The sequence below is a fragment of the Stenella coeruleoalba genome, assembly GCF_951394435.1.
Source record: "Stenella coeruleoalba genome assembly, chromosome: 6".
Taxonomy (NCBI): domain Eukaryota; kingdom Metazoa; phylum Chordata; class Mammalia; order Artiodactyla; family Delphinidae; genus Stenella; species Stenella coeruleoalba.
In genome coordinates, this window is record NC_137151.1 from 1,038,363 (window position 1) to 1,054,143 (window position 15,781).

A 15,781-nucleotide genomic window follows, 5' to 3' on the forward strand; every position below is an offset into this window, starting at 1 on the left:
CGACGGGCGGGTGGCGGGTCCTGCAGCCCCACAGCGACACCGTGTGGCAGAGAGGAGAAACGGCAGTCCCCGCCTCTCCACCTCCCAGCCGTGAACCTGAGGCCAAGGGCTAAAGCCCTCTTCGACGCTGTTACTTTTACTCCTGAACTGGGTCAAGCGCAGGGAAAAGGTCTGTGGTTTGCAGGGGTTTTGTGATGACTGAACGAGCTCACGTCTCTAAACATGCCTGGCGCATGACAGGGCTTTAGCCAGTGTTCGTCCCTGCGTGTCCCCCGAGACAACATCCTCACTCCCTTGCCTGAAATTAAGGGAACCCTTATAAACTGCAGCTTTGCCAGAATCTTCCAGGGAGGGCAGAGTTCACCAGCAGGGCCCGGCAGAGAGGGCACAGAGGAAGTAAGTGTCCTGGAAGGCCAGCCTCGGCCCGGTGTGAGCCAGACACGAGGGCTGGAGCGAGGGCCCCGGGGGCTGAGGGGGCAGAAGCGTGCAAGGGAGGAGGGGAGCCTCTTGAAGAGGGCACTGGGCAGGGAGAAGCAGGCCTGGTCTCCTTCACCACTTCCCCAGTACGTGGCCCCCGGCCCCCTTGCTTGGCGCCCTGACAACTGAGGCCACACCACACCTCCCCAGTCAAGGCTTCCCATCCCCAGCGAGGACCACCCCCACCCTTCTACTCACTCCTTGTCCCCAGAGAAGTCTCCTCGGCCTCAGGCCACCAGGCCCAGGCCCACCCAGAGGGCCGCCCCACAGCCTCCCAGCTGGGCCCCTGGGCTGAGCGGTTACCGTTTCTGCCCACGAGCATCCAGAGGAACCGCGGGCAGGCCACTTCCACCGTCTGTCCCAGCGCAGAGGAGGGCCAGCAGCTCGTGTTGTCCCACAGCCCCTGGCAGCCTGACGAGGAGAGAAGCGGAGTCAGACGGGTCGCAGCGTGGACGCAGGGCCTCCCCAGCACTGTGGCACCAGCCCCAGCACCCGCGCCTGGGCGTCCCCACTAGCTGCGCTCCCGGGACCGGGAACCGCGGCGTCTAACGGGCCCTGTCACCTTTGGGGCGGTGGCCTCGGCATCTACATGGTGAGTGCTCGGTGCTGCAGACACACAGGGACACGCCATCTCACATAAGCCTCGCAAGGGCAGGGCTGGGCTCCTCCGGAGCGGAAGATGGAGCATCTCCTGGCCTCTGCTCGCACCCACTGACTCCATGGCAGTGAGCCTGCAGCCTGGCTGCACAGTACAACCACCGGGGAGCTTTAAAAACATGCCTAACCAGGCCCTACATCCAGGGAGCCGGATTTCATCGGTGCTGCGTGGCGCTCAGGCATGATGCGGTGTTAAAGCTTTCTGGGTCATTCTACCGTGATGGCAGGGTTGAGAACTTTGTCCCATGATTCTCAGACTTCAGCTCGTACCAGAATTATCCAGAATGCTTGTTAAAACACAGATGGCTGGGACCCCACCCCCAAAGTCTTGGTGGAGCCTGAGAATTTGCATTTTTAACAAGTTCCCAGGGGAGGCTGGTGTTACTGGTCTGGGACCACACTTTGAGAACCGCTGCCTTGGCTATGGAAGCAGCGCTGCATTTGTGGTAGGAACGTCACTGAGGATGCTGCCTTCACCGCACTGGGTTCCCTTGACGAGGCCCCCGCCCCACCCCTGAAGGAGAACATGGTCTCAAGGCACCGCGAAGCTGGGCTTACGGTGAACAACTAGTATACAGCTGTCCTTATAGACACTGAATTTGAGGCTGTTTCCTTTTTGCCTTGTTTGGCTGCTAGGAAGCTCAGAGCCAGATCTGTGGCCCACTTCTGGTGACTGAAAGGCTTTGAAGTGAAAAGACTATCAGGTGTCTTCAAGGCAAAACTAGGCGTTGTCTAATCACAGCCTTCTGGGTTACCTGATTCTGGCCTTTTACGTCCTTGAGCTATTTTGCAACTCTATAAATTGTAGACAACTGATGTCCTGTCCAAAGGCATTTGAATCCACATTTCTATCTCTTCCTTTGCATTTGCATGACTGTCAGTTATCTACAATTTATACAGAATTGTTTTCAGCCAGTTTTGCATCTATTTGTAAATTCATTTTACCGCCTTATACGTACAGTACTTTGAATTCTCCTGTGAACCAGTGGTAGCATCTTACTGGTTCTCTCATTACTTAGGGACAATGTTTGGCAGGTATTCATTTTGCACTTGCCCGTGAGTTATGATTATACTCTGTTAAAAATGATCATTTAGGGCTTCCCTGGTGGCGCAGTGGTTGAGAGTCCGCCTGCCGATGCAGGGGACACGGGTTCGTGCCCAGGTCCGGGAGGATCCCACATGCCACGGAGCGTCTGTGCCCGTGAGCCATGGCCACTGAGCCTGCGCGTCCGGAGCCTGTTGCTCCGCAATGGGAGAGGCCACAACAGTGAGAGGCCCGCGTACCGCAAAAAAAAAACAAAAAACAAAAACAACAACAACAACAAAAATGATCATTTAACATAACCACCCACCAATTCTCCCAAAGTTGGATCCCGGGGGAACAAAGCCAGGGAACTTGCTCCTGTGACAGGCTTCTGGGGGCCCATGCCACCTGGGAGGGCATCACCCGGGGAGGTCTGGAGCAGACCGGAAATACAGCTGAGGTGACACCCATGAGGTCAGCAGTCACCCCACATCTGGTTTGGGGAGCACAGAGCAGACCACACTCACCCAGAGCCCCAACCTTCAGAGAGAGAACCCAGACTCCTGAGGCCACAGACCTGGGCTCCAATCTGCCTCACCACACACTCGCTGCCCGAGCCCGGTTCCTCACTCAGCTCTTTTCGGGGAAGCAGATGCCTTCCTCCTGAAGTTGTCCAGAGGAGGAGGAGATCAATGTCACATGGAAAGCCCAGCACTCAGTGGGTGCAGGGGAATTACAGTTCCCTCCTGCCGTCCTCCCCAGTCTTCTTCCTCCCCAAGCCCTTTCCTGTTTCAGCCTGGCATGGGGAGGGCAGGCCAGGCTGGGTCCTCTGAATTGCAGGGCAATTTTTAGCTGCAGGGACTGGCAGATGCGTGTGGTTTGAAGGGGGCCCTTGGATTACCCAGACGGCTAATTCCCAGCTTTTGTAAAGAGCAAGAGTCTCTTTCCAGGCATGAATAAAAACCAGGCTCAAAGCATCAATATCCTCCTTGACACCCTCGTCCACTCCATGTAAAGTCCCCTGGTGATCTGTCCCACTTCAGAGGCTCTGATCCTGCAGTGGACGTCAGAATCACCTGGGAGATTCTAATTCAATCATCCTGAGCCCCAGGAATCTGCATGTGAAGACCTCCCTACAGGCGCTGCTGTATGTGTCATCAGGCTTTGCTTTGAGAATCTCCGCACTGCACCTCCCCACAGGGAAGGCCCCTGTTTCCGGGCTCAGACCAGGCTTGGGCTCCCAGGAGCACATCCAAGATGATGGTGAGAGGCCAGGGAGGTCACAGTGACGTCACCTCCTGGTGCCTGGGTGCAGATGGCTCCCCCCACCCCGGGCAGACAGTCCGGAGAGCAGGAACCTGATTCCTGACTGCTGGACGCCTGTGCCCGCAAGGGCTGGGCAAGGCACAGGCGTCCACGAGCGTCTAAGGGATGGATGAATGCCCCAGCCTCCGGCCCCTTCCCTTCCCCATCGCCCATCCCTTGTAAATGGGCTTTCGCCGTGATGCCCACTTGACTTCTGAACCCCACGCTAAGGTCCTGGCCTTCCAGTTCTCTGCCACCAGCTCTGCTTTGGTCCCAGCAGGAGTCACTCTGTGCTTCACACACAGCAGCTCACTGAATGCACAGCAGTGCTGCCAGGCGCCCGGCTCTGTCCTCGGTTTACAAACGAAGCGGCAGAGCAGGGAGAGGCAGGTTCCTGGAGTCACACAGCCAGGAATGGACAGGCTGGGAGGTGACCGTCCAGCCAGGCTCCGCCCACCTGCCTGTCTCCAGTGCACCAGCCCCAGCTTCCTGGAGGAGGGTGTCTGGGGGGCTCTGGAGGTGGAGAGCCCCGGGAGGGACAGAGAGGCTGTGGCCCTGGGCAAGGAGGGGAGGGCCATGGAGGAGAGCCGCCATGGGCACACAGGGCGGGGCCTGGATGGGGCTCCCACAAGGACAGTGAAGGCATCCAGGGGTCCAAGGACCAGGTGCCTGCGTCCTTCAAGGAATGTGGGACTTGAGACCCCCTTGGATATTCCTGAGGTTTCACCCCAGCTCTCACAGAGCACCCCGAACGGGGCGGGCTGGACCTTCTCTCTTCCTGAAACTCCCCAGGGCACCCAGGCAGGGTTCTGCCACTTTTGGGTGCCGGTCCTCCAGATTTCCACCATGGACGTGGCTCACCTGGCCCCCGGATGCCCTTGGGACAGTGACACGGTCCTGAGGGCCCCGGACAGACGAGCACAGTTTGCCTCCGCTCTGAGTTCTCCCACACCTGGAGGCTGGAGGGTGAGGGGACCCCTCGGCCTTGTTGCTTCTGAAGAAGCCCCACCGGCTCAGGCACACGTCCTGGGAGCAGACGGGGCATTTCCCCACTGTGGAAACACATGGGAGTCTCTTCCCTCACTTTGGGAGAAGTGGCTTCAGGGCTGAGGCTGGCCAGGTCAGCCAGGGCACTGGTCCATGGCCCCAGTCCACGAGGCCGGACGACCCATGTCCGGCTGGCCAGACAGATGGGAAGGGGGCCAGGGTGTCTGGCGGGCTTCCTGAGCTGGGGCATGTCAGGCCAGGCCCACAGGGACACTGGCCTGTGCTGGCAGAAGGCCGGGCGGGGGCGGCTGGTGGGGACTGGGAGGGAAGCGGGATCCCCCTATAGCTGGTTCACACCCATGCCCTTCCTATCAGCCAAGTAGGGAGAAGAGGCTGGGAAGGGGCCGTCCAGCCCTGTGCTGGACACACAGCAGGCGCTGTGCACCGCAGGGGTCGAGTAGGGTTCCCGTCCCACAGCAGAGACGAGGAACCCAGGCCCCAAGAGGCAAAGTGACACGCAGGGTGACAGCAGGACTGGTAGAGCTGAGATCCCACCGCCAGGCTGACCACTGGCGGTAGGAGGCCTGGATGCTGACTCCACATGCCATCTCTCACGTCCCAAGCCCTGTGACATGGCCACACTCTCCCAGCCTTGGCCTCGCTGTCTGGGCAGGGCAGGGCAGGGCAGGTGCTGGCAGACCCAGGGGACCAGCGTGTGAGGAGCGCATGGTGGCGGTGTGCCCCTTTAGCTGGTACATGGTTGAACCCTTTTAATTTTACCAGCTGTACTTTTTTTTTTTTTTTTTTTTTTGCGGTGCGCGGGCCTCTCACTGTTGTGGCCTCTCCCGTTGCGGAGCACAGGCTCCGGACGTGCAGGCTCAGCGGCCATGGCTCACGGGCCCAGCCGCTCCGCGGCATGTGGGATCCTCCCGGACCGGGGCACAAACTCGTGTCCCCTGCATCGGTAGGCCGACTCTCAACCACTGCGCCACCGGGGAAGCCCCAAACAGCTATACATTTTTAAAAAGAGAATTGAACATGCATTAAAAGGTTATAGAACAAGCACATCACAGCTGTGACTTTGAGGGTTACTACTGTTTAGGATGAGGCTAAGTTAAAAAAAAAAAGTCAGTTGAAAAAAAAGGGAACCCTCATGCACTGTTGGTGGGAATGTAAGCTGGCGCAGCCACTGTGGAAAATGGTATGGCGCTTCCTCAAAAAATTAAACTAGAGCTGCCATATGACCCAGCAATGCCACCCCTGGACACACACCCAAAGGAAATGAAGTCACTATCTCAGGAGCGATCTGCACCCCACACGCACTGCAGCGTTGTCTGCCACAAAGTATGGAGACAGCCCAAGTGTCCATCAAAGGGTGAATGGGTAAGGAAAAGTACAGTGAAATATTATTCAGCCTACTGGGATTCCCTGGCGGCCCAGTGGCTAGGACTCTGCACTGCAGGGGGCATAGGTTCGATCCCTGGTCAGGGAACTAAGATAGTGCGTGCCACGCCGCACAGCCAAAAACAAACAATAAAAAGGAAATCCTGCCATGTGTGACAACACGGCAGAACTCAGAGGACGTTATGCTCAGTGAAGTAAGCCAGACACAGAAACACAAACACTGTTATCATCTCCCTGGTATGTGGAATCCAAAAAAGTCAAACTCACAAAAGCAGAGAATAGAATGGTGGTTACCAGGGGCTGGGGCTGCAGGGAAAGGCGGAGAGGTTGGTCGAAGATTCCAGAGCTGCAGTCAGATATGATGAATAAGCCTAAGAGCTAACGTACAGAGTGCTGAAAAAAAAGTCAGCCTATTGATTTAAAGGAAAAAATATTAAGGAAACCACAGTACATAAGGTGCATGGTGCAAGCGGGCTGGAGGGACTATGGCCGGGGGAGCAGGGGTCTGTGCGGCCCCCTGGATGCTTGCAGGGACCCCTTTTCCGCGGCTCCAGGGTGTGAGTGGAGGGCCTGACCCCACTCCCCACAGGCTCCTGCTCTGAGTGCGGGGAAGGCTGCACAAGTGGAACAGGAAAGGGAAGGGGGCGTCCTGGTCTGGCCTCCCCTGGGGCTCTGGCTCAGAAGGGACGAAGCACAGAACTCGGGTCACTGTGGGGGGCTGGGAGTTTTAGACCCAGAGCAGTAAAGCTCAGCGCCTGAGCCGGGGTTGAGGGGGACCCATGAGGTAAGGGATAGGGGAGCTTTGTACACAGAGCCACTAGGGAGGGCTCAGCGCCTCTGGGAGGGCAGGGCTGGAATGAACGTAAACTGGCTGCTGCAGGGCAAGCAGGGCCCAAGGCATCCCCACAACCCTCCACCATCTCTGAGGTCATCTGCTGACACTGACTGCCTGGCTGGAGGGGAAGGGATGGAAGGGTGTGCAAGTTTAAGTAGGGAAACAAGAAAAGACACCGTGGGACCACAGATGTCATCTGGAGGGGCCAGGGGGGTGCCTGCCTGGTGCCCACGGCACAGCATGGCATCCTCGGTTGAAGTGAAGTGTGGTGGAGACGGACTGAGCCTTGGACACGCCACTTACCTCTACGAGCCTCACTTTCCTCATCTATAAAAGGGGCATGGTAACGTCCCCCAGGATTTTGGTGGGAATTAATGATTTGTGTTTGCAGTGGATCTTTTTTTCCTCCTGGTTATTTTTTTCCTTTTTTCTGTCCTTCCTCCTCAGATTACTAGTTCACAGTCTCCAAGGAGGGCAGGAAAACTTACGCTCTCCCTGACTTGGGCTTCCAAAGGTCCCTGGGGCAGGGGGATAAAGAGGAATTCTGGTGTAATCAAAACGCTTAGGAGAAAACAGAAAAAGAGCAAGACTTCCCCTCAGACTAGGGAGATAAGGGGTGATGTGATGAGCAGGCACACAGAAGGTTCCAGAAAGAGGCATGAGTGCACTGCTGCCCATTCGCCCCAGATGGCGGGAAAGCCCAGAGGAGAAACGGCTGCGGGAACACGTCCAGATGGGCAGGACCGACAGCCTGTTTCCTGGCTTCATCATGGTCAGGGTGGGTTAGAGGAACTGAAGGCCCAGGGTGGCAACGGCATTTAAAAGCATGGCACAGGAGCGGCAGCAACGAGTCTGGGGGTGTTCCTCTTTAAGCCAAGAAGCACAAACCGTTCCACAGAACTATCTTGGGGAGTAGTGGGGTGCCCACCACCTAGAGTGTTCAAGCAGAGAGGGTCATGCAGTTAGGAGGCTGCACGGGATGAGACGAAGGACCCTTTGAACGTGAGGCTGAGCGCCGCTTCCCTGAGGCAGGCTGGCTCTTTTGCCTGCGGGAGGCTTGCTCAAGGTGGCCTCTGAGCCCCGGACGCCTCTCCTCCCTTCCCCGAAGGCACACGGAGCCTCCCCTCCCCGAAGGCACGCCAAGCCTCCCCTCCCCGACGGCACAACGAGCCTCCCCTCCCCCGACGGCAGGAGCTGCATCTGGGGCCTGAAAAGTCCTCCTCGTCCTCCCTGGCTGAGACGCCTCCTTTCACACCGCCTCTCACACTACATAGACATTAACTGGTGTCAACAGTCTCTCTCTTCCTCTTTTTTTTTTTTCTTTCCAAATGCTAATCTTTTCTTGGGAGGGTGAGAATATCAGTCCCTCACAGCTCAGTCTGGATTGTAAAATAGAGGATCCTCAGGATTTGCACTCAAAAGATATGGGCTGAGAGGCCTGTTCAGCTCTGGGGGATCCTGTGCCTCTGAGAGCCTCAATTTCCTCGTCTGTGAAGTGGGGATGACAACGGTACTTACTGCACAGGTTGTTTCAAGAACTGAAAAAATATGTCGAAAATGCTACATGAACGTAAGTTACTTGTTTCTGAAAAACAAGCCCAGATCAGTAGTGCCAAGGAAAGGGTGAAGAGAGCTGGGCTCTGGGCAGGGGAGGGAGGTCCCAGGTTGCCTGGCTGCCAGTGGCCCTCAGGAGCCAGGAGAAGCCAGAAAAGGACTGGAATGTTTGTTAGAGAAACTGCATTAAAAGCCAGCGCGTAAGACACACGGATAGCAGCGCCACCACGTGGATGAACCTTGGAATCATTAGTGCAAGGAGGTGACACAAAGGTCACGGACTGTGGCTCCATTTGTTATGAAATGTCCAGAGTCAGCAAAAGCATAGAGACAGGGAGTGGACGCCTGGTTGCCAGGGGCGGAGCGGGGGCGAGATGAGGAGGGACTACTCAACGGGTACAGGTTTCATTTTGGGGTGATGAGAATGCTTTGGAGCTACATAGAGGTGGTGGTGGTTGCACTGTGAATGCACCAAACGCCACTGAGTTGTTTGCTCTAGGATGGTTAATATTGTGAATTTCACCTCAATAAAAAAGCACTGCCCTCCCGCCACCCGCTAGGAGCCAGCCCATATTCTTTGGGAGTGGGCAACCAGCCGGCAGAGACAAGAGGAAAAGGGGATGCTGTGTCCCCATTTTGAAGGCGAGGACACAAAGGTCCAGAGAGGATCGGGGTCTTGCCCAAGGTCACACGGCCCCTAAGTGACAGAGCAGCACACCTGCCCAGGTCTGTCCAAACTGCTAAGCCCACATCCTTCCTGCCACGGCACTGTCTCTTGGGAACATTCTTCCTTAGGGAGAGGCAAAGCCCTTCAACCGGCCAGCTCTGAGGGGGTATCAGCTTCTGAAAACAGAGCAATAAATAGCCGGGTAGAGCACGCCATGCAGCTATTAGGGTGACCCTGAAATGTTCCCACAAAATGTTCCGAAGGCCTTGGCCACCTAACCCGGAATAGCTGAAGAGTTAATTTTTTATTCGTGATAAGTGTGCCGGGCTTGGTGACAGCTCGTTTCCTGGGACTCTTCTGGCGTTCAAACATTAACCTCCTCCCCAGGGAAGACCAGGCAGCTGAACCATTAACCTACACCCCCAACAGAGAGTCCGCCAGCCCCTCCCCGCCTCAGGCGCCAGACAGATCCTTGCTGGGGACGGACGGCCTGTGGGCCCAGGTGCCCAGGACTTCAGGAGTCGTGCTCCTGAGTGGAGGTTATGGGGCCGGATCCCCCCCAGGCGGCCTCAGCCCCGGCCCCCATCCCCGCAGCCTGGCCCTGATGGGGATCCGCGGGGCGGAGCCTGACCAAGGGCTCCATGCCTTTGCTGTTTCTCCTGTCTTCATTCTTTGAAGAAATCTTCCCCCGCGGCCACATGTCGGTTCTAAGCTCCACGATGGGTCTTCTGGCTCAGCTTTCTCAACCTGACAGCAGAACAGGCCTGAAGACTTTCCCAGGAGTCCAGGTCCTCAGAAGACTCAGAAGTCTTCTGCCTCAGGGGCTTTTAAACCAGGTTTTCAAAACAACAGACCCCTTTTCCTAAATGAAAATTGCAGAAGGCCAAAATGCAAAACAGATCCAAGCGGCCCGAGCCTTTGCCCCGTTCACCCAGCTGCCACGGCCTGGCCAGACACAGTTGCAATTACTGCGTGTGCAGCACAGCCCCATCGCACACGAGGAGAGCGAGGTCTCCCCAGGGAGCTCACGGCAGAACCCGGCAGGAGTCCCACTGCGCCTTCTCAGCCCTGGATGCACAAGTAGGACCCCATGGGAGCCTCTGGGGACAGAAGATGGCTAGACCTGCTCCAGGTCGGTGCTCCAGGTCTGGGCACATCCGCAGCCTCCCAGGAACTGCAATGTGAAGTTGGCTTCCACAGGGTGACGGGCCCCCAGGTCAGGCTCTGGGGAGCACTCCCCATGGGTGACGTGGCTACACTTCTCACCCCAGCTGGTCTGTGACGAGCGGGGCAGGCCGGGGGCGTCCATGTCCTCTGCTGCAAAGGCTCTGCTTCACCTCTCTCTCTCTCCTTCAAGTCTCCTCTCTCCCTGCTCTCAGTCAAACGTCTGCACTCACTCATTCACCCAGTAAGTCATCAACAAACACACAACTACTAGGTCTTGCAGGCCCTGTGCCCTGCGCTGGGGAAAAAGAGGAAAGTGACACAGTCCCTCCCAATCCAGGAAACACATCCCTACGATGCAGTGCAGAGGTGCCAGGAGGGCGAGAAACAGAGGGTCCTGCAGAAGTCCGGGTGGCCAGTTGCACGGGGAGAAATCGTTCCTGGAGGAGTCTAAAGAGGAGAGTGGTTGGCAGAGTGGAAAAGAGGGAATGGTGTTGAAGCAGAGGGATCAGCATGTGCAAAGGCGCAGAGGCATGAGAGAAACGTACACGGTCAGGAAGTTGTAAGCAATTTGGTTGAGCCAAGTGGAAATGTCTGGGATGGATGCGTGGACAAGGGAGTGAGGAGCTGAACCTCATCCTGCAGCCACTGGGGAGCAATAGGACATTTAAACACTTCAGATGCTTATTTTTAAAATAACCGTCTGTAACTTCTCAGTGTGAACTAAAGTTCACCATCATCTCTCCTAGTGGCTTGCCATTCTAGGCTTTATCCCTCAGGCCTGAATGCAAGTCCCACACTCTGTCACGGGAATTTCTGGCGTTCACCTTGGGGACATGCAGGCAGCTGTAGTTTCTGGGGTGACAGGAGGACCCAGGAAGTCAGGAGGCTGTGGCTCAATGGTGGGCCCCTGTGAGCCATAAGACTACTGTCTGGCTCCCCCGAAGAACCTGCCACAGCCAGCAGAGGGGAAGGAAAGGCTCAACCTATGGAAGGAAGTTGTCATCCTGCCCCGTCCCTCATGCAGAGGACGGGTGACTCCACTGAAGCCCATCGCAGCACCTGCACTGCTGGGCCTCTGCCGCCCATGGCACCATCTTCCTCCTGTCCCCGGCTGCTCCTGATGGATTCATGCAGGGGCCCGAGGCCACTCCTGGGCCCTCTCCTCCTCCCCTTCCCTCACCCTCTCCTCCTGCAACCTCAGCCTCAGTTGCCAGCCAGACAGAAGTGTTCCCCAGCCCGGGCCTCCTCTGGAGCCTCCACTCCGTGTGTCTAGAACTGAACTCACGACCTTCATCTCTTCTCCCCCAAAATACTCCCCCCTCCTCCCTGGAAGTGCTGCAGCCACCTTACGACCAGGAGGCGAATGCCTCACATTGAGCAGAAAGACAGGAGGAATCTGGACACCTGGGAACTCTGCACCAGCTCTGGATCTTTTGTGGTGTCTAAGAAACCAACCCCCATTTGATGAAGCTCGCTTACCAAGTCTCTGCCACATGTGCAAAAACACATTCCTAAGCCGTAAGAGAGGAGTCCAAGCTCCTTTTTTCTCACCATTCTCACCTCACAACAAGAAGTGCTAAACATTTTTTGAACGGATTCTTTCAATTTCACACCAACCCCATAAAACAGATGTTGAAACCGAGGCCCAGAGACATAGAACTTGTTCAAGATCACACAGCCTAATTTAAAAGCCTGGGCTCCCCGTTCCCCCTCTGCACCCCTCTTCCTCTCTCTTTCTTTTGGAAAATGCAGAGATGGGGCTGCCTTCCCCTTGCAGCCACACACATAGAGCCGCCATCGCCACCAGAGGGCAGACAGTTGTGTTCAGGGAGCGGGACGCGGGACGGGAGGGAGGGGAGGGAGGACCAGAAGGCACAGCGGCAGCTGCGGTTCGGGGGGCAGCCAGATTCCTGGGAGGGGGGCGGGGAAGGAGTCACCGGCCTGGCCGTGGGGGACGAGAAAGTGGGCGACCAACAGTCCAAGGATCCCAAGAGCAAAGGCCATCACTTGGAGATAGGAGTACTGCAGAAGGACCTGTCTGGTCTGTACGCCGACAAGCCAGATAACCTAGATGGAAAGGATCAATTTCCAGAAACACACAACCTACCAAGACGGAGGTATGAGCAAATAAAAACTCGGAGCAGACCTCTAACTAGTCGGGAGATGGAATGTGTCATAAAAAATCTCTCAACAACAAAAGCCCAGATGGCCTCACTGACAGGGTCTACCAAATGTTTAGAGGAATTAACACCAAGCCTCCTCAAAGGCTTCCAAAAAACTGTAAAGGAGGAAACACTTGCAAAATCATTCTATGAGGCCACCATCACTCTGATACCAAAGCCACACAAAGACTCTACAAGAAAAGAAAACTACAGACCAATATCTGCGATGAACATTGATGTAAAAGTTCTCAACAAAATACTAGCACATTGAATTGAACAGCACATGAAAACAATTATACACTATGACCAAGTGGGATCTATTCCTGCGATGCAGGGGTGGTTCAGAATGTGAATATTGCTCAATGCGATACACCACATTAACAAAATGAAGAACAAAAACCACAGGATCATCTCAGCTGATGCAGAAAAAGTATTTGACAAGATTCAACACCCTTTCAAGATAAAAAACACTTACACTAGAAGTAAAACTATCTCAATATAACAAAGGCCATATATATAAAGGCCACAGTGAACATCATACTCCATGATGAAGCCTGAAAGCTTTTTCTATAAGATCAGGAACAAGACAAGGACACCCACTTTTGCCACTTGTATTCAGCATAGTACTGGAAGCCCTAGCGTATAGCAAGTAGGCAAGAAAAATAAATAAAAGGTGTCCAAATTGGAGGAAAGAAGTAAAATTATCTCTGTTTGCAAACAATGTGATCTTATGTGTAGAAAACCCTAATGACGCCTCAAATGCACTCACCAAAGTGACAGGGTAGAAATAAAATCAACACACAAAATTTAGTTGCATTCCTATATACTAGTGAGGAACAACCTACAAAGGAAATTATGAAACAAATCCATTTACGATAGCATTAAAAAGAACAAAAACCTTACGGATAAACCTAACTACCAACGTGAAAGACATGCACACTGAAAACTACCAAACACTGCTGAAAGAAATTAAAGGCACAAATAAATGGAAAGACAACCTGTATTCATGGATTAGATGTCTTAATATTTTTAAGATGTCAATACTACCCACAGTGATCTACAGATTCAATGCAATCTTTATCAAAATCCCAATGACAGGGAGTTCCCTGGTTGCCTAGTGGTTAGGGTTATGGGCTTTCACCGCCATGGCCCAGGTTCAATCCCTGGTCAGGGAACTGAGATCCCGCAAGATGCATGGCACAGCCAAAACCAACAACAACAAAAAAATCCCAATGACAGAAATATTTCATTTAATATTTATGTATTTAATATTATTTTCAGAAATAGAAAAATTCATCCTAAAATTCTTAATGGAATCTCAAAGGACCTGGGAATAGTTAAAACCATCTTGAAAAACAACAAATTTGGGGATCTCATACTTCCTGATTTCAAAACCCATTTGAAAGCTACAGTAATCAAAACAGTGTGGTACTGGCATAAAGACAGGCATATAGACCAATGGAATAGGAAAGAGAGCCCCCAAATAAACCTTCACATATATGGTCAAGTGATTTTTTTACCAAGGTGCCAAGACCATTCAATGGGAAAAGGACAGTCTTTCAACAAATGGTGCTGGGAAAACTGAATGTCCATGTGCAAAAGAATGAAGATGGACCTTTACCTTATACCACACATAAAAATTAACTCAAAAATGGACCAAGGACCTAAATGTAAGAGCTAAAACTATAAAATTCTTAGAGGAAGTTTCATGAGATTGGATTTGGCAATGCTTTCTTGGATATGACACCAAAAGAACTGACAACAAAAGTAAAATTAGATATATTAGGTTATACATCAAACTTAAAAACTTGTACATCAAAGGACACAATCAACAGAATGAAAAGGCAACCTACAGAACGACAGAAATCATTTGCAAATCATATATCTGATAAAGGGTTAATATCCAGAATATATAAAGAACTACAACTCCATAACAAAAAACCAAACAACCCTATTTAAAAATGGTCAAAGGACTTGAAAGGACGTTTCTTTAAAGAAAACATACAAATGGCCAAGAAACACAGGAAAATATGCTCAACATCACTAATCATCATGTAAACGCAGATCAAAACCTCAATGAGATACCATAGGCCAATCACAAAAAGACAAATACCGTATGATTCCAGTTATCTGTGGTACCTAGAACCATTCAATCCACAGAAACAGAAAGCAGAATGGTGGTTCCCAGGGGATAATAGAAGAGAGGAAAAGAGTTGTTGTTTAATGGGTATAGAGCTCCAGTTTTGCAAGATAAAAGGTTTTGGAGATTGGGTGCACAGTAATGTGAACTTAACACAACTGTACTGTACACTGAGAAATGGTTAAGTTGATGAAATTTACATGTTTTTTTAAACTTCTTTTTAAATTTCTTCAAAGAAGACATACAGATGGCCAACAGGCACATGAAAAGATGCTCAACATCACTGATCATCAGGGAAATACAAATCAAAACCACCACAAGGGCTTCCCTGGTGGCGCAGTGGTTGAGAGTCCGCCTGCCTATGCAGGGGTCGCGGGTTCGTGCTCCGGTCTGGGAGGATCCCACGTGCCGCGGAGCGGCTGGGCCCGTGAGCCATGGCTGCTGAGCCTGCGCGTCCGGAGCCTGTGCTCCGCAGTGGGAGAGGCCACAACAGTGAGAGGCCCGCATACCACACACACACAAAAAAACATCACAAGATATCACCTCACACCTGTCAGAATGACTATTATCAAAAAGACAAGAAATAACAAGTGTTGACAAGGGTGTGGAGAAAAGGAACCCTCGTGCACTGTTGGTGGGAATGTAACTGCTTCAGCCACTGGGAAGAAACTATGGAAAGTCCTCAAAAACTTAAAAAATAGAATTATCATATGATCCAGCAATTCCACTCCTGGGTATTTATCCAAAGAAAACAAAAACAGTAATTAGAAAAGATTCATGCACCCCTATGTTCACTGCATTATTTACAATAGTCAAGATACGGAAGCAACCCAAGTGCCCATCAACAGATGAATGAACACATAAAGAAGATGTGGTACATATATACACAATGGAATGTTAGTCATAAAAAAGAATGAAATCTTGCCAGTTGTGACAATATGCATGGACCTAGAGGGTATTATGATACGTGAAATAAGTCAGACAAAGACAAATACTATACGATTTCACTATGATTTCTATGATTTTATAAATGTGGAATCTATAAAACAAATGAACAGACATAACTAAAAAGAAACACGTTACAGAGAACAAACAGGTGGTTGCCAGAGGGAGGCAGGGTGGGGGAGGAAAGAAATAAGTGAGGGATGTTAAGAGATACAAAGTCCCAGTTGCAAAATAAATGAGTCACCGGTATGAAATGTACAGAGTGGGGAATGTAGTTAATAACTATGTAATATCTTTGTATGGTGACACATCATGACTAGACTTGTCTTGGTGATCATTTTGAAACGTACAGAAATATTAAATTACTATGTTCTGTATCAGAAACTAACATAGCGTTGTAGGTCCATTATACTTTGAAAACAATCAAACAGACAAATTCATAGACAGAGATCAGATT

At 52.4% G+C, this 15,781-nt stretch overlaps 1 protein-coding gene across 1 annotated transcript in view; it reads right to left on the minus strand.

Moving 5' to 3' along the window:
* SCTR (secretin receptor) overlaps positions 1-15,781 on the minus strand; it is a 63,219-nt gene that overhangs the window by 32,943 nt on the left and 14,495 nt on the right. Inside the window, exon 3 of the mRNA XM_079923758.1 lies at positions 781-888. Within this exon, the coding sequence (XP_079779884.1) occupies positions 781-888 (108 nt within the window). The remainder of the gene's footprint in view (positions 1-780; positions 889-15,781) is intronic.